The following is a 19,887-nucleotide window of genomic DNA, read 5'->3' as shown; positions in this document are numbered from 1 at the left end:
ATGTTGATTCTAGGGCAAAATATATAATCAAAAAACATACACATTCAAATAAATGCCCATCTCTATTGCCTAAAGACTGTATGAAGGCTATAAAAAGCACTCATGAGCCAAGAATCTTACCTAAGCTAAGGCTGAGTCAACCAAAAAAGATTCACTAATACAGATTCCCAGAAACTAGGTCTAAAAATGTTCTTTTCTACTGGGGTTCCCTTTCTGCCATAGTCATTGCCTATGAGCTCGGAGTGAGAGGAATGGTTTCTACTACACAAGAAGACTGTTGAAAGGCTCTGGATAGAGTCACTTATGAACCACGACAGAAGCCATGGCACTTTTCAGAAGGGACTTTTTGGAGAGAAGGTATCACATAATGAAGGCCACCAGTGAAGAGTAATAACTATTTTCTTATGCTAGGTAACTCTTCTGAAGTTCCACTTTTGTGAATAATCATGAGCAACATCGAAAAAGCCAGAGGAGGGGAAGCAGGGTCACTACTTGCCTGGGCATCTATGCCTTCTCTCTGCAGAGCCACAGACACTCCCACAGTGGGGGCCAGCTCCACAGGAATAGGAGCCAGCTTCTGTTTGGCTCGGTTTGGAGGGTCAAGGGTAAAGGCACCCTCAACTGTGACTGGGCGCTGGTTGATTTCTGTACTACCCTTTTTCAGTAATCCGGTTAAGGGTATCTCTGTACTTCCAAGTGACTGGTCTCCACAGCAGAGATGGATCTAACACGAAAGGGAAAATCAAAATCAGGCTTTGTATTTTCTCATTTATATTAAACACACCAACTTAACAAAAAGTCACAAAATGATCCATAGAAGGAAAACAGAATGCAGGTCATCTTACTGACCTGCAGTGACTAAGTACGACTATCACACGTGATTGTTGAAACTGCTGATAAGCCACAAAGTTTACCTAGAATTTCTTAATAAAGCTATTAATTCTTTTCACTTTTTTCTTTCAGTATGTACACTCCTGTGTTTGGCACCTTCTTCTCTTTTCTGTCTCTTTGGTGAGCTATGGTTACTTTTATATTTTACTATGCTTTTTACATATGCAAATTGCATCAGGAATATATGAATTTAAACAGAAAAATACCTCAAGCATTTTTTTCTATTTCCACTTTAAAATTAATTTAAACAGAGCTCTTAAAAAATTAGTGGATCCAGACCTATTTGGAAATTAAAGAACCTCAAATAATTTGTTTTATTCACCCATAACACACCTTTAATGTTTCTCTCTTTTCTTCATTTTTCAAACTTTATACATAAAACAATGCTTAACAGTAAATGGTAAAAGAGAATACCTCTGGGGTGGAATGTATTGTTAATCACTGCTCGCACATCAAAACTTGGACATGACCACCTTTTGCAACCACCAAGAATAAAAAAAAAACCTGTTCCAGGTATGTGTTATATGTATCACATAAACTATTCTTTTCCCTTACTACACTGAAGCCTTAGCAAACTTAATATTCATATGAACCATATGCAATCATTACATAAAAATATTCTTAGTTCTAGAATCAGCAATGACCTAAAACGGTCTTAATGTTATTAGGTGTGATGTTTTTAATGGGCTGGAGAGAGACGATTTTTATGATTTAAATGTCCTTGAGAATCAAACTAATAAATAAGTCAATAGTTTTGGTAAGGACTATAAATATGCTGGATATAGAATAAAATTCAAAGTGCTTTTCCCCTGCATTTCATCATTTTATATAAACTTCAACTTTCTAAATACCTTGGATTTAGCAGAACCACCTCTAGAATTGAGTTCCACTAAAATTCTTAATGCGTCTTTTCACGTCCCACTCAAAACACAAGCAAAGTCTAGTCAGTGGTCACCTTACTTTAAAAAAATGACTACCTAACCCACTGTTTCACTATCCTATTTCCATCTGATTAAAAGCAATCATAATAAAAAACAGAAAAGTAATTTTGGACTAGGTAAGGTTCACTTCTAAATAGAGTCCAATTTAAAACTGGTTTACAGAAATACTCAGCCCAAGGGCAGGTTTTAGAAAGTTGTTTTAACTCTTTGCTTTTAACAGCAGTAAGATGTATAAAATCTAGAGTGTGTTCTGTATGGTGACAGCTAATCTCCACTAGCAATAATGAAATCTGCTTCGTGCCCACAGCTTTAAGCCTCAGGTACAGTTTTTTATTATAAAGGACTGGTAACTAATCTACCTTTTTTTTTTTTATAGTAACTAGGTTAAGGTGGTATTATCCCCTAAAATTGTAAAGAAACTGTCATGCTATGACTTTGCAAGTCAGGATAATTCCTAAAACCTTAAAAGATGTGGCAGAAAGATGATGTCTACCTCAGAAATAACACCGAGTTTAGCTACCTCTTAAAAAATCATCTCTAATAAGAAAAACCTTTCTGCCATACCTACCTGCAGTTTAGACTGAAGAGCCAGGTAAACACGAAGAAGTTCTATACTGCTACGTATTCGAACAGACGCTCTCTCTGGCTCAAAGTTTGGGTTGATCAAATCATTGAAGGGTTCGTTTGTAACATCATTTCCCAGTAAAGAATAGTAAAAGAAAAACTCAGGCTGTCTTTCTGGAAGTTTCATGGTACATGGAATTAACTAAACATTTAAAGGGGAAAAAAAAAGATTACTAACTTTATAAACCACTACACATGCTCATGACTGATAAATTCCTAAAATATTTGCTAAAATGTTGATTTTTTTTATTCCAAGTCATAAAATTAATCAATTTCTAATCTCTACCAAATTAGTTTGATTAATTTTTAAAGGTTTATCTTACACAAGCACAGAGACTAAACTACTTTTATAGATTGATGTTTTAATGTTTACATTTCATTCAATTGATTCATGAATGAACACACAAAAGTTCTTTTAGAAGAAAGTGGGCAAATATTTTACCTGGAGCTCTCCTTATTTCCACGTTTCTTATTTCATCTTACCCTTATTCCACCATCTTCTCCATAAATGGGAGGATTTTAACAAATCTTAACCCAGGCTATTTACTGTAACATCTTAATCTAGACCTTTGATAAAATATAAATTTAAAAAAGAAAGCTTTTTTAGCTACTCTCAAAATTTGGAGACCTATAAATTAACAGTAACAAAAGAGTGTCTTTTGTACTAGGAGTGTTACTTCTCAAAGTTGGTAGGTTCATGGCCACACAGAACATGATGACATGGGATTCTTACGCCATAAAATGTACAATATCTTCTAACAGACTTTTAATGTTTGGTAGCACGTTGTTTAAAATAACAATAAACTGTAAGTAACTGACATGTTCATCAACAGGAGATGGCTTAAATATGTTTGAGTTACCATACAGCATGGTTGCTAAATAATGATATACTGATATGAAAGTTATCTAAGACACTGTTAAGACAAAAAAAGTTACAGGGCAGTTTGTACAGTTTGTGAAATAAAAGTACTAACCACTTAGATACAAACAGCCTAGTATTGAGCACACAGTAAATAGTCAATACATATAAGCATTTTATATAAAGTATATTACTGTATATAAAGTACATTATTACTTTACTCCTATACTTTAAAATGTATGTTTCATTGAGTAGATTTTAATCATGTGGACTTTAATCATATATATTTATATACATTGAGAGCCAGCAACTATACACCTGTAGTTGTTAAGAACATGGTTGTTGAAAAGGACTAAGAGAGATAATATATGTTCACCTCTACAATTCTGCACATAGTCAGCTGTTACACGAATGAGAAAATGTCTGAGGAAAAAACAGACTACCCTTAAGGGTGATTATTTCTGAGGAGTTTGATTAAAAGATACTTGCATTTTCTTTTCTTTTCTTCTGTAACCAGAGAGCAATAAAAATTTTACGAAATAATGTTAGCCCTTTAATATTTCATAGTACCATTTAATTCTAATTAATTACCACTAAGAGATTCTTTTAAAACATCCTTTATCATCCATGGATTTAGAAACTAGTTTTTTTTTTTACCCTTAACTTTCAATATTTAAAAAGTTAGCAAGATTATGACCATGCAGTATTCCTGCTCCAAATTCCTTCCTTTACTACATTAGAGTATCAAAGTTCTAAGTCGTTCATTTGCATCTCAAAGGTGTTTGTTTATTGCTAGATGATTTCTCACACTGCCTTCCACTAGCGTGAGGAAAAAAAAAGAAACTACATCATTTTTTTTTAATCCTTGGCTTGTCTGTAAAGAATTAAAAAAAGCAAACAAGTAATACTAAGCAGTATCAAGGGATAAATAAATTATTGGGCTTAATTTTTAGTGCATTTTTAAAAATTATTGTAAAATACACGTAACAGAATATTTACCGTTTTAACCATTAAAAATTGTACAATTCAGATTCAGAAACAGGCTGCAGACTCCAACCTGCACAGGCAAGCATTTTCCCTAGCTCTGTTTTACATGTTGGAATCCTCTTCTGACCTCCACCCTCCCATTTCCACTGTTGCACAAGAGTTTATCTTCCAGAACCACTGCTCAGTCAGATTCGAGTATTTTTCCAGTTACCAAGAGAATTTTATAGCAAAAGCTTATAGATGAGAAGGAGTTTCAGCTTAATACCTGATTACTTCTACCACACTGCTGGATGCTTCAGATGGGAATCTGACGCTAGCCTTGCAACAGCTTGTTACTGGAGTCCAGCAGATGCAGGACTACACTTAGCTCTATGGATTGGGTGATAAATATCTGAAAACCAGACAGTCGTCTCTGTGAAGATTTATCTAGCTGGGAAGACAACATTTCCAAGGAAAAATAATAAATCATAAGGACAGACCTAGAAGAAACCACAAAAAAAAAAATCTGCTAAGGACCAATAAAAAATCTTTTGGAAAAAATTTAAAGAACACAAGTTTCTCCACAACTTTTGGTTCACAGAAACCTGTTCTCCATGCCATTCCTTCAGGGAATCCTGATTAACAGATGACTAGCTGATCTGATCAAGATGGAGAAGTAGCAGGACCACAAGTTTGCCTCTCCTTGTGACTACAACAAAAGCACAACTAACTGCTAAACAACCATTGGAAAAAAAAAAAAAAAAAGACTGCAACTAGTGAAAAAAGAACTTCGACTGGAAACATAAAGACAGAACCGCAGTGGGACATTAGGAGGGGCGTGCTTAAGATATAATCAGGCCCCATACCTGCCCATACCTGTGGGTGGGCAACCCATAAGCTGAAGAATAATTAAGTCACAGAGGCCCTCCCACAGGAGTGAGAGTTCTCAGACCCCACGTCAGGCTCCCCAGCCTGGGGTTCCACCATTGGGAAGAGTAAACCCCAGGAAATGTGGTTTTGAAGGCTTAGCAGGGCTTGCCTCCAGGAGCCCCACGGGACTGGGGGAAACACACACTTCACTCTCTTGGGAAGCACACACAATTTTGCGCATGCTGGGTCTAAGGGCAGAGGCAGTGATTTCACAGGAACCTGGGCCAGACCTGCCTGCTGGTTTTGGAAGGTCTCCTGGGGAGGCAGGGGGTGGTGTGGTTCACCCAGTGGCCCTAAAAGCTGGTGGCTGATTGGGGGTGTGTTCATATACACGAGCTTTCCTGGAGGCTAACATTTTGCTTGGATCATTAGTACCAAAACCTAGCCCCACCCAACAGCCTGTAGGCTTAAGTGCTGGGAAGTCTCAGGCCAAACAACATAGTAGGTGGGAACCCACCCTCACCCATCAGCAGACTTCCTGAGCCTACAGTCACCTCTAGACACACCCCAAGACATGGCACTGCCCACCAGAGGGCCAGGACAAAGCTCTACTCACCACCGTGCAGGCACCTACTCCTGCCAGGAAACCTGCATAAGACTCCAGCCCAGCCTCATGCACCAGAGGGCAGATAACCAGAAATAAGAAAACAATCCCAAAGCTTGTGGAAGGAATCTGCAAACACAGACCACACTCCACCCTGGGACGGCTAGACGCTGGCCCTTGGGTGACAAGAGAGGAGTGTTCTGCTGGGACACACAGGTGGTCTCCCACAGAGGGCCACTTCTCCAAGGTCAAGAAACATAACTAACCTACCTAAAAATAGAAACAGAAAGTTAGAAAATATGAGGCAGCAGAGGAGTATCTTCCAGGCCAAGGCACAAGATAAAATACTAGAAAGAGATATAAGTGATGAGGAGATAGGCAATCTACCCAAGAAAGACTTTAGAGTAATGATGGCAAAGATGTTCAGAGAATTCAGAAGTATAGATACACAAAGGGAGGTTCTTAGAAAAGAATGAGAAAATAGAAAATATACAGGGTGCGCGAACAGAGTTGACGAATATAATTACTGAAATGAATAACACTAGAAGGAACGAAGAGTAGACTAAATGAGACAGAAGAATGGATCAGTGAGCTAGAAGACTACTGGAAATCAGTACTGCAGAACAAAAAAAAAAAAGAAAAAAAATGAAAAACTAGGATGGCTTAAGAGAACTCTGGGACAAAATGAAGCACATTAATATTCCCATTACAGGAGTCCCAGAAAGAGAAGGGACAGAGAAAGAACTTGAGAAAATATTTGAAGAGATAACAGCTGAAAACTTCTCTACCCAGGAAAAGGAAACAGTCACCCAAGCGCAAGCAGCACAAAGAGTTCCACGCAGCATCAACCCAAAGAGGAACACACCAAGGCACGTAGTAATCAAAATGACAAAAATTAAGTATAAGGACAGAATATTAAAATCAGCAAGAGAAAAGCAACAAATAACACACAGAACTCCCATTAGGTTATCAGCTGATTTTTCAGCAGAAACTCTTCAGGCCAGAAGCAAGTGGCACAATATATTTAAAATGATGAAAGGGAAAAACTTACAACCAGGAATACTCCATCCAGTAAGGCTCTCATTCAGATTTGATAAAGAAATCAAAAGCATCACAGATAAACAAAAGCTAAAAGAACTCAGCACCACCAAACAAGCTTTTTGACAAATGTTAAAGGAACTTCTCTAGTAATCAAACTATAAGAAAAGAGAACAAAAAGAAGAGGGGGGAAAAAAAAGACTTACAAAACAAACCCAAAGCAATTTTTCAATGTCAATAAGATCATACATTATTGATCATTACCTTAAATGTAAAATGGATTAAAAGCTCCAAAAAAAAGACACAGACTGGCTGAACTGACACAGAAAAAACATCCATATATGCTGTCTACAAGAAACCCACTTCAAAGCTAGAGACACATCCAGGCTGAAAGTAAGGGGATGTAAAAAGATATTCCATGCAAACGGAAACCAAAAGTGGGAGTATCAATACTTATATCAGACAAAACAGATTTTAAAATTAAGATTGCTAGAAGAGACAAAGAAGGACATTACATAATACTCAAGGGATCGATCCAAGAAGATATAACAATGGTAAATATATATGCACCCAATATAGGAGAACCTCAATATAAAAAGCCATTAACAGACATAAAAGTAGAAATCAACAGTAACACAATAATAGTCGGGGACCTTAACACCCCACTTATATCCATGGACAGATCATCCAGACAGAAAAATCAATAAGGAAACACAGGTCCTAAATTACACAGTAGACCAGATGGACTTAATTGACATCTATAAAGCATTCCATTTGAAAGCAACAGAATACACTTTCTTCTTGTGTGCACACTTCTCACAAACATTTTCCAGAACTGACCACATGTTGGCCCACAAAGCAAGTCTCAGTAAATTTAAGAGAACTGAAATTATACCAAGCATCTTTTCTGATCACAATGCTATGAGGTTGGGAAACAACTACAAGGAAAGAAAAAAACCTGCAAACATATGGAGGCTAAGCAATATGCTACTAAACAACCAATGACAAACAATCCTAAAATTTATATGGAACCATAAAAGATCCAGAAATGCCAAAGCAATATTGAAGAAAAAGAACAAGGCTGGAGGAATAAACCTCCTAGGCTTCAGAAAATACTACAGAGCTACAGTAATCAAAACAGCAGGGTATTGGCACAAAAACAGACATATGAATCAATGGAACAGAAAAGAGAGCCCCAAAATAAGCCGACAGACCTATAATCAATTAATCTTCAACAAAGGATGCAAGAATATACAATGGAGAAAAGACAGTCCTTTCAGCAAGTAGTGTTGTGAAAACTGGATAGCAGCATGTAAATCAATGAAGTTGAAACACTCCCTCATTCCATACACAAAAATAAACTCAAAATGGCTTAAAGAATTAAATGTAAAATAAGACAAGATAAATCTCCTAAAACAAAACATATGCAAAACATTCTGACATAAATCTTAGCAATGTTCTCCTAGGGCAGTCTACCCAGGCAATAGAAATAAAAGCAAAAATAAAGAAATGGGACCTAATTAAACTTAAAAACTTTTGCATAGGAAAGGAAACCATTAGCAAAACAAAACAACCTAAGGAATGGAAGAAAATATCTGCAAATGATGCAACTGACAAAGGCTTAATTTTCAGAATATATAAACAGCTCATACAACTTAACAACAAAAAAACAAACAACTCAATCCAAAAATGGGCAGAAGACCTAAACAAGAAATTCTCCAATGAAGCCATATGAATGGCCAACAGGCACATGAAAAAATGGTCAATATCACTAATTATCAGAGAAATGCAAATCAAAACTACAATGAGGTATCACCTCATAGCAGTCAGAATAGCCATCGTTCAAGTCCATGAATGCTAGAGAGGGTGTGGAGAAAAGGGAACCCTCCTACACTGCTGATGGAAATGTAGTTTGGTGCAGCCACTATGGAGGAAAGTATGGAGATTCCTCAAAAAACTAAAAATAGACTTACCATATGATCTAGCAATCCCACTCCTGGGAATGTATCTGGAGGAAACCTTAATTCAAAAAGATACATGTACCCTTAAGTTCATAGCAACTACATAGTACTACATACAATAGCCAAGACAGGGAAGCAACCTAAATGTCTATCAACAGATGACTAGATAAAGAAACTGTGGTATGTTTATACAATGGAATACTACTCAGCCATAAAAAAGAGTAAAATAATGCCATTTGAGCAACATGGATGGACCTAGAGATCGTCATTTTAAGTGAAGCAAGCCAGAAAGAGAAAGAAAAATACTATATGATATCACTCAAATGTGGAGTAAAAAAAAAAAAGAAAAAAAAAAGGGCACTCTAAACTCATCTACAAAACAGAAACAGACTCGCAATCATAATAAACAATCTATGGTTACCAGGGAAAGGAGGTGGGAAGGGATAAATTTGGGAGTCTGAGATCTGCAAATGTTATCTACTATATATAAAAATAGATTTTCAAAAGTTTCTTCTGTATAGCACAGGGAATTATATTCAATATCTTGTAATAACTTTTGATGAAAAAGAATATGAAAATGAATTTATGTATGTATATGCATGACTGGGACATTGTGCTGTACACCAGAAACTGACACATTGTAACTAACTATACTTCAACAAAATATAATTAAAAAAAAAAAACAATGGATCACTGAAAAAATCAAAGGGAAAATGAAAATACTTTGAGACAAATCAAAATGAAAACAATGATATAAAACCTCTGGGATGCAGCAAAAGCATTTCTCAGAGGGAAGTCTACAGAGATACAAGCCTACCCCAGGAAACAAAAAAAACCTCAAATAAACAACCTAATCTTACACCTAAAGCAGCTAGAGAAAGAAGAAAAATACCCAAAGTTAGTAGAAGAAATCATAAAGATTAGAGCAGAAATAAATGAAATAGAGACTAAAAAAAAAAAAAATAGAAAAGATCAATGAAAAAACAAGCTGGTTCTTTGAAAAGATAACAAAATGATAAACCTCTAAGCGGACTCATCAAGAAAAAAAGGGAGAGGGTCCAAGTTAACAAACTCAGAAATGAAAAAGGACAAGTCACAACAGACACCACAGAAATAGAAGAGATCCTAAGAGGTTACTATTAACAACTGTACACCAACAAAAAGGACAACCTAGAAGAGATGGAAAATTTCTTAGAAAGGTACAATCTGCTAAGACTGAATCAGAAAGAAATGGAAAATATGAATAGACCAGTTACCAGTACTGAAATTGAATCAGTAATTTAAAAACTCCCAACAACAAAAGTCCAGGACGAGATGGCTTCACAGGCGAATTGTACCATTTAGAGAAGAGTTAACACCTATCCTTCTGAAACTATTCCAAAAATTTGCAGAGGAAGGAACACTTCTGAACTCATTCTATTAGGCCACCATCACCCTAGTGCTAAAACCACAAAGATATCACCAAAAAAAAAAAGAAAAAAAGAAAAGAAAATTACTGGCCAGTATCACTTATTAATATCAACAAAATACTAGCAAATTGACTCCAATAATGCATTAAAAGTATCATACACCATGATCAAGGACTTATCCCAGGGATGCAAGGATTTTTCAATATCTGCAAATCAATGTGATACACCACATTAACTACTGAAGAATAAAATGCATATGATCATCTCAATAGATGCAGAAATGGCTTTTGATAAAATTCAACATTCATTTATGATAAAAAGTTCCCAGAAAGTGGGTATAGATAGAACATGCCTCAACATAATAAAGGCCATATATGACAAACCTTAACATCATACCTAATGGTGAAAAGCTGAAAGCATTTACTCTACGATAAGGAACAAGACAAGGATGCCTAGTCTCGCCACTTTTATTCAACATAGTTTTGGAAGTTTTAGCCATAGCAATCAGAAAAAAAAGAAGAGAATTCAACTGGGAAACGGAAGAGCAAAACAGTCACTGTTCATGGATGACATGACACTATACGTAGAAAACCCTAAAGAAGTGGCCAGAAGACTACTAGAGCTCACCAATGAATTGGTAAAGGTTCAGGATACAACATTAATATACAGAAATCAGTTGCATTTCTATACATGGACAACAAAATAGGACAAAAATTAAGGAAACAATACCATTTACCATCGCACCAAAAAAAAAAAAAAAACCCTAGGAATGAACCTACTCAAGGAGACAAAGGACCTGTACTCCAAAAACTAAGACACTGATGAAAGAAATTGAGGATGACATAAACAGATAGAAAAATAAACCCTGTTCTTGGGTTGGAAGAATCAATATTGTTAAAATGGCCATACTACCCAAGGCAATATACAGACAGATTCAGTGCAGTCCCTATCAAATTACCAACGACATTTTCACAGAGCTGGAACAAAAAATGTTCAAATTTGAATGGAAACACAGAAGACCCTGAATAGCTCAAACAATCCTGAAAAAGAATGGAGCTGGTGGAATCACACTTGCTGACTTTAGTAATCAAGTTATACTAATCAAAATAGTACTGGCACAAAAACAGACACACAGATCAATGGAACAGGATATAAAGTCCAGAAATAAATCCACACATTTATGGTCAATTAATTAATCTACAACAAGAAGCAAAAATATGCAATACAGAGAAGACTGTCTCTTCAACAAGTGGTACTGGGAGAACTGGACAGCTACCTATAAAAGACTGAAATTAGAACATTCTCTAACACCATATACAAAAATAAATTCAAAATGAATTAAAGACCTAGATGTCAAACCAGGTACAATAAAACTCCTAGAGGAGAACATAGGCAGAACATTCTTTGACATAAATCACAGCAATATTTTTTTTATACAGCTCCTAGAGTAATGGAAATAAACACAAAAATAAACAAAGGGGACCTAATTAAACTTAAAAGCTTTTACATAGGTAAGGATACCATGAACAAAATGAAAAGACAACCTATGGAATGGGAGAAAATATTTGCAAACAATGGGACTGACAAGAGACTAATTTCCAAATATACAAACAAGCATACATAGCTTAATATTAAAAAAAAAAACTCAATCCAAAAATGGGCAGAAGACTTAAATGGACATTTCTCCAAAGAAGACATCCAGATGGGCAACAAGCACATAAAAAGATGCTCAACATCACTAATTGTTAGAGAAATGCAAATCAAAACTACAGTGAGATATCACCTCACACCAGTCAAAATAGCCATCATTCAAAAGTCCATGAATGATAAACGCTGGAGAAGGTGTGGAGAAAAGGGAACCCTCCTACACTGTTGGTGGAAATGTAGTTTGGTGCAGCCATTATGGAAAGAAGACTAAAAATAGACTTACCATAGGATCCAGCAATCACAATCCTGGGCATATATCCAGAGGGAACTCTAATTCAAAAAGATCCATGCACCCCAATGTTCACAGCAGCATTATTTACAATAGCCGAGACATGGAAACAACCTACATGTCCAACAACAGATGGGTGGATAAAGATTGTAGTGTATTTATATAATGGAATACTACTCAGCCATACAAAAAATAGTAAAATAATGCTATTTGCAGCAACATGCATGGATGGACTTGGAGAATGTCATTCTGAGTGAAGTAAGCCAGAAAGAGAAAGAAAAATACCATATGATATCACTTACATGTGGAATCGTAAAAAAAAAAAAAAAAAAAAAAAGTCAAGGACCTTTAGTTCCTCCTCAAGGCCTGTAGTTAATATCCTGTGCTATTTTCTTGAGTTCTTTTGCAGATACTGAAACCCCCACCAAGTGGAAGAAGCTGACTGCATGCTGACCACAACACATGGACTCTAGACCAGTTGAAACCACAAGGTTGATGATGTTAATACCCAATTACCTCACCACCAACCAATCAGAAGACTGTCCAAGCTGATCATGCACCCCACAATACTACTCCTCGCCTTGTCTTTAAAAGCCTTTCGCTGAAACCCATCAGGGAGTTCAGGCTTTTGAGCATTAGCCGCCCATATTCCTTGCTTGGCCTTGCAATAAACACTGCACTTTCCTTCACCACAATCCGGTGACAGTAAATTGGCTTTACTGTGCATGGATAAGGAAACCCAAGTTTGTTTGGTAACAATATCTTCCCTCCAAGACTGAGAACTCCAATAGGGTAAAGAACAGGTCTTACTCCCATTCTCCAGACAGTAGTAGCATACTAGGTGCTCAGCATAAATTGGCCAAACTGAACTAGTCTATGTGCATGGCCTCTTCACAAACTTCCATCAATTGTTCTATAACAATGGTAACCAAAGCCTAACATACATTTTAGTTTCGAGATTTGTAAATTCACCATTGATTTTAATCATCATTCCTGTTATCACTTGGTTAGACAAGCCCTTGTAGCCCAAGGATATTATTTTGTTTTCTGACAGTTTAGGCTCTCTGCTCTTAGCCTCTTTCAGACTATTGCTTTTAGGCATTTCATAACTTCTAATACCTAAAACAGATGGCAGGGAGAGAACATGACAAGAACTGATCTTCAAACCAGTCTATTTATTGGGAGGTTTGATAAACAGGTTTTATGAAGTGATGAACTAACTTTTAAGTAGGATAAAAAGAGCGGTCTGAATTAGCTGGGGATTTAGGTTGTCTACATGTACTGCAGGCAATCACTACAGATAAGAGGAAATAGGACAGTCATGTAACTATTCCATATTAAATAATGGTATGCCTTGGGAAATTGAGCAAGATATACAACCATGGTTAACCCTCCTATTGCTATGTCACCCTTTCTATGAAAATAAAGACTCAATATTTGAAGGGAAAAAAAAAGTCTACCAAGGGTAAATGCTGGAAAGGGTGTGAAGAAAAAGGAACTGCTGGTGGAAATGTAAATTGGTGCAGCCACTATGGAGTACAGCATGGAGAATCCTCAAAAACTAAAAACAGACTTACCATAGGATTCAGCAATCCCACTACTGGGTATATATCGGAGGAAAATATAATTCGAAAAGACACATGTACCTCAATGTTCACAGCAGCACTATTTACAACAGCCAAGACATGGAAACAACCCAAATGCCCACTGACAGATGGATAAAGAAGATGTGATATGTATATGTGTGTGTATATTTATGTATGTGTGTGCATATTTATGTCTGTGTGTATGTATACACACACACACACGCACACACAGTGGAATACTACTCAGCCATTTGCAGCAACATGGATGGACCTAGAGATTGTCATTCTAAGTGAAGTTAAGTCAGAAAGAGAAAGAAAAATGCCATATTATATTACTTATACATGGAATCTTAAAAAAGGACACAAATGAACTTATACACAAAACAGAAAGAGACAAAGACATAGGAACAAACTTATGGTTACCAGGGGGGTAAAGGGGGTGGGAAGGGCTAAACTGGGAATTTGAAATTTGCATCTCTTGGGGAGTGATGGAAATGGTAGCTATCTTGATTGTGGTGGTTTCATGGGTGTATATATCTATCAACATTCAACAAATTGTACATCTGAAATACGTGTAGTTTACTGTACAGGAACCATACCACAATAAAGGTGTTTAAAAAACTGTACATTTCAGTAATGTTAAGTATATTCATAATGCTATACAACCATCACCAGCCTCTAGTTTCAAAACTTTTTCATCAGCCCAAACAGAAACACCAGAACCGTAAGGCAGTCACTCCCATTCTGCTTTCCCAGCAACTTCTCCTGCCCTTGGAAACTACAAATCTGCTCTTTGTCTCTATGGATTTGCCTATTCTGGATATTTCATACAAATAGAATCATACGATATGTGGCCTTTTGTGTCTGGCTTACCGCACTCAGCATGTTTTCACCATTCGTACTTGTTGTAGCATGTATCAGTACTTCATTTCTTTTATGGTTGAATAGTATTCCATTGTATGTATATACATTATGTTCATCTATTCATCCACAGATGGACATCTGGGTTATTTCTGTGATACTATGAATAGCACCGCTATGACAATTAGTGTACAAGTTTTTATTTGAATACCTTGTTTTCAATTCTTCTGATATACACCTGGAGTGAAATTGCTGGGTTCTATGGTAATTCTGTTCAGTCTTTTGAGGAACCTATTTAGCTTCATTTTCATTAGCGATAGCGATAGCTTACCAAACATCAATCTGTGTTTTAATTTTTTTAACTAAACTGAGTGATTTGTCCTAATAAGTTACTTTGTATTACCAAGAACTGCATTAATTTTACTCATGGATTTGATAGGTGAATTACCCACAACAAGCTTTCACCATATAAATATAGCTTCACACATACAAACTATACGCTAAACACGTTAGTGCTGTCTCATCCTTCATGCACACCTGCAGAGCTGGTAGTATCACCATCATACAACCAAGAAAATTCAAGCCTAAGAAAGGTTAAGTAAGTTGCCTGAGGTAAAGAAACTAGTAAGTAGTAAGAATGAGATTACAACTCAATTTCGTCTTACTCCAAAACCCCTTCAGAGACAAGAGAGCAAACTATGGAAACAAGAGAATGTGGAAAGTGACCATGTGGCCAGAAATAACTAGGCCATTAGTTATAAAACCTTCAGAAGACTTGGTTTCCTCATCCTGAAAATGAAAATAATCATCCCCTAAAGTTGTGGTAGGACTCAATGCAACATTAGCAAAATGGCTCTTTCACAAAACATAGCATAAATGATTGATAAATATTAACAGTCATACCTTCTGGGGGAGTTGAAGAAATATTTTTAAAAATAAAACAGCAGTTTTAAAGACTTTGCACGTATTTACTAACATAGTAAAAATACAGTAGACTCATTATCTAATGTGTGTTCTGATGTGGTCAATCTAGCTTTCCCCCCAACCAGTGTGCATTACTAAAATCTGGGGCAATCCACAAGTAGAGCTTTATGAAGAGAAGAAGAAAAATAAGGAAATGGATGGAGAAACACAAAAGGACATACAAAATGTCAATGAGGAAATCAGAGTATCACACGGGGGAGAAAGCCTAAAAGCTCAAAGAATACATATATAAAAAGTACTTTTTGTAGTGGGCATGATTTCAGTGTGACAAAGTTAAATATATTTCCTCAGAAAAGTCTTTACCTGATAAATCTAAGATTTAGTGTGGTCACTAACTCATATTTCACTTACAAATATGGATTATCTGGCAAATTTATCCCTGTAAGAATGTGAATAGCTGGATAAAAATTTTATAGTCATAAGCCATATTCTCTTTTTTTAAAAACATTAATTTGTCAGGTGCTATAGATCAACATACTGTCAGAAAAACTCGATGTGATCCTGAAAAGGACAATGAATCAGCAGCTACTTTTGTACTGAGCCATTGCTGGAAAGAGGCAATCGGCCATAGGCCCTGAGCATCCTTGCATATTCCTGCTGAGCACACTAAAGCTGACCACTCTTACCCAGGCCACCTCCCAGGGTTGTTTATGCAGCTTGAAACCCTGAGAAATAAGGGTTTTTCCCAGACAAAGACCAGGACTGCTTACGATAAAAGTCGTATATTCCTCAGCTGTGACACACACCCAGTGAGTGTGGAGCAACCAACTAGGCCCCCTATATCACCGCCACAAAACCTGGAGTAAGAGGCACTAAAAGAAATATGCTATTTCTGTTGCTTGCTGTGCTGAGTGATACATTCATTTGTCTCTGACCCAAGAATCTTCTGTCTTCTGCCAGCATCCAAGAAAAACAGTATCAGGCTAATTTGTTAGTTTGTAAATAAGGCAAATTCCAATCCCAGACCTGAAAGCTACTGAGACCTGAAAGACTGAGACAATGTTCTCAGTGTAGTATATTTTTCCAAAAAGTAAATTGTTTAATACTTGGAAAAAAATCCTTTCATTACCAGCCCTAACAATGTCACACAGTACAATGCCAAACTGTTTACCTATAGTCTTTCTTCTAAGTTCTGAGAGATTTAATTTCTCCTCCTACTATCAAAATCATCCCAACTTATTCTTTTCCTAAAGCAAAACTGCTTTCCGATAATTTAGAAAAATGTTTTCTTCGTATTTTTAAAGTTCACTTGCAAGTCTTTTTAATAATGAAAAAACAGATTTTAAAAGTAAAATGTTTTCTATAGCACTAGAACCAAAACAGACCCATAGATCAATGGAACAGGATAGAGAGCCCAGAAAACCCACACAGTTATGGTCAGTTAATCTATGACAAAGGAGGCAAGAATATACAATGGAGAAAAGAGATAGTCCCTTCAATAAGTGGTGCTGGGAAAACTGGACAGCTACATGTAAAAAGAATGAAATTAGAACATTCTCTAACATCATATACAAAAATAAACTCAAAATGGATTAAAGGCCTAAATCTAAGACTAGATACTCTAAAACTCCTAGAGGAAAACACAGGCAGAACACTCTCTGACATAAATCACAGCAATATTTTTTTCAAACCAGTTCCTAGAGTAATGGAAATAAAAGCAAAAATAAACAAAGGGGACCTAATTAAACTTAAAAGTTTGTGCACAGAAAAGGAAATCATAAAAAAAATTAAGACAACCTACGGAATGGAAAAAAGTATCTGCAAATGATGAGACTGACGTGAGCTCATTTCCAAAATATACAAACAGCTCATACAGCTTAATATCAACAACAACAACCAACAACAACAAAAACTCCATTCAAAAAATGGGCAGAAGGCCTAAATGGATATTTCTCCAAAGAAGACACTGAGATGCCAACAGACACATGAAAAGGTGCTCAATATCACTAATTATTAGAGAAATGTAAATCAAAACTACAAGGTATCACCTCACACCAGTCAGAATTGCCATCACTACAAAGTCTATAACTAATAAATGCTGGAAAGGGTGTGGAGAAAAAGGGAGCCTCCCACACTGTTGGTGGGAATGTAAAGCGGTACAGCCACTATGGAGGACAGTATAGAGGTTCCTTAAAAAACTAAAAATAAAGTTGTCATATGATTCAGCAATCCCACTCCTGGGCATTTATCCAGAGGAAACTATAACTCGAAAAGATACATGCAGTGTTCATAGCAGCACTACATACAACAGCCAAGACATGGAAACAACATAAATGTCTGTCGACAGATGACTGAATAAAGAAGATGTGGTGTGTGTGTGTGTGTGTACGCACACACACACAATGGAATACTACTCGGCCATAAAAAAGAATGAAATAATGCCACTTGCAGCAACATGGATGGACCTAGAGATGATTATATGAAGTCAAAAATAGACATATCAAATGATATCACTTATATGTGGAACCAAAAAAATAAATAAGACACAAATGAACTTATTTACAAACTGGAAATAGACTCACAGACACAGAAAACAGTTAACTATGTTCACCAAAGCAGAAAGGTGTGAGGAGGAATAAATAAGGAGTTTGGGATTACCATATACAATACTATAAAAAAAACAGATAAACAACAAGGACCTACTGTATAGTACAGGAAACTACATTCAGTATCTTATAATAACGTATAATGGAAAAGAATGTGAAAAAGAATACATATATATGCATATGTATAACTGAATCACTTTGCACAGCTAAAACTAACAACTAAAATCTAAAACAACATTGCAAATCAACTATAGTTCAGTAAAGTTTTTAAAAAACTATTAAAGAATAATAATAACATAAATGTTTTCAAAAGTTCTTTATGAATCACCAATCTGAGGGAAAGACTAACCTGCTCCAATTGGGTGGCGAATGCTATGGTCACTGACAGGATGAAGAAGTCAGTACAATACTCTGCTGGTCCGATCTGATGGTAGCCTCCCTCCTCATTCAGCACTGCCACAATGTCCTTTGGGTCAAGTCCAGACAGGCTGGCAGGTACTTTATGGAAAAAACACAATTAAACTATATTGTAGTTTTCCATAAACAATTATAAGATTTTGAAAGCTGGTTTTCTTTTGCTTTTTCATTTACTTGGCAGTTTTCATAGATACAGTTGATGTCCAGTAAGGTTTCCTTTGATTTTTAATATATTCTCCAAAGAAACCTTATTTAACCACCATTTTTTTTCTGCATATAAAAGTCATATTTTGAATAAGACACTTGTAAAACTTCAATTTAATAAACCACATAGAAAAGGCATCACAGGTTTCCCAAAGGAAGTGAATCTAAACTGTGAACTAAAATAAGCAAAATTGACCCAGAATTGCCAAAGCAATACCGAAGAAAAAGAACGAAGTGGGAGGAATAACCCTCCCAGACTTCAAACAATATTACAGAGTCACAGTAATCAAAAGAGCAGGTACTGGCATAAAAACAGACATGTGACTCAATGGAACAGAACACAGCCCAGAAATAAACCACACACCTATGGTCAATTAATCTTCGACAAAGGAGGCAAGAATACACAATGGAGAAAAGACAGTCTCTTCGGCAAGTGGTGTTGGGAAACCTGGGCAGCTACATGTAAATCAATGAAGTTGGAACACTCCCTGACATTATACACAAAAATAAAGTCAAAATGGTTTAAAGACTTCAATATAAAACAAGATATGATAAACCTCCTAGAAGAAAACATAGGCAAAACATTCTCTGACATAAATCTTGGCAATGTTCTCCTAGAGCAATCTACCCAGGCAATAGAAATAAAAGCAAGAATAAACACATAGGACCTAATTAAACTTACAAGCTTCTGCACAGCAAGGGAAATCATAAGTAAAACAAACCTATGGAATGGGAGAAAATACTTGCAAAAGGTGAGACTGACAAGGGCTTAATTTCCAGAATATATAAACAGCTCATACAACTTAATAAGGAAAAAAAAAAAACACCCCAATTCAAAAATGGGCAGAACACCTAAACAAACAACTCTCCAATGAAGACAACAGACTTATGAAAAAATGCCCAATATCACTAATTATCAGAGAAATGCAAATCAAAACTACAATGATTTATCACCTCATACCAGTCAGAATAGCCATCATTTAAAAGTCTATGAACAATAAATGCTGGAGAGGGTGTGGAGAAAAGGAAGCCCTCCTACACTGTTGATGGGAATGTAGTTTGGTACAGCCATTATAGAAAATAGTATGGAAATTACTCAAAAAACTAAAAATAGACTTACCATATGATCCAGCAATCCCACTTTGGGGTATATATCAGGAGGGAACTCTAATTTAAAAAGATACATGCAC

At 36.2% G+C, this 19,887-nt stretch overlaps 1 protein-coding gene across 8 annotated transcripts in view; it reads right to left on the bottom strand.

The window, feature by feature from the left end:
- Positions 1–19,887, bottom strand: part of CEP120 (centrosomal protein 120) — a 124,969-nt gene that overhangs the window by 84,897 nt on the left and 20,185 nt on the right. For 7 of the 8 annotated variants that reach the window (XR_012070095.1, XM_072957701.1, XM_072957695.1 and 4 more), the window contains 3 exons: positions 18,426–18,574; positions 2,401–2,598; positions 497–724 (listed from right to left, as the gene is read on the bottom strand). Coding sequence is in view for 7 of the 8 variants with exons in the window: in XM_072957701.1 (XP_072813802.1) it covers positions 497–724; positions 2,401–2,598; positions 18,426–18,574 (575 nt within the window). In the remaining variant the exon portion in view is untranslated. Of the gene's footprint in view, positions 1–496; positions 725–2,400; positions 2,599–12,093; positions 12,209–18,425; positions 18,575–19,887 lie in introns of those variants that run through there. The other variant, XM_072957705.1, reaches the window with a different exon arrangement.

The sequence above is a fragment of the Vicugna pacos genome, chromosome 3, assembly GCF_048564905.1.
Source record: "Vicugna pacos chromosome 3, VicPac4, whole genome shotgun sequence".
In the NCBI taxonomy this organism is placed as follows: domain Eukaryota; kingdom Metazoa; phylum Chordata; class Mammalia; order Artiodactyla; family Camelidae; genus Vicugna; species Vicugna pacos.
Note: the sequence above shows the minus strand (reverse complement) of the source record. Positions and strands in the feature narration are given on the sequence as shown.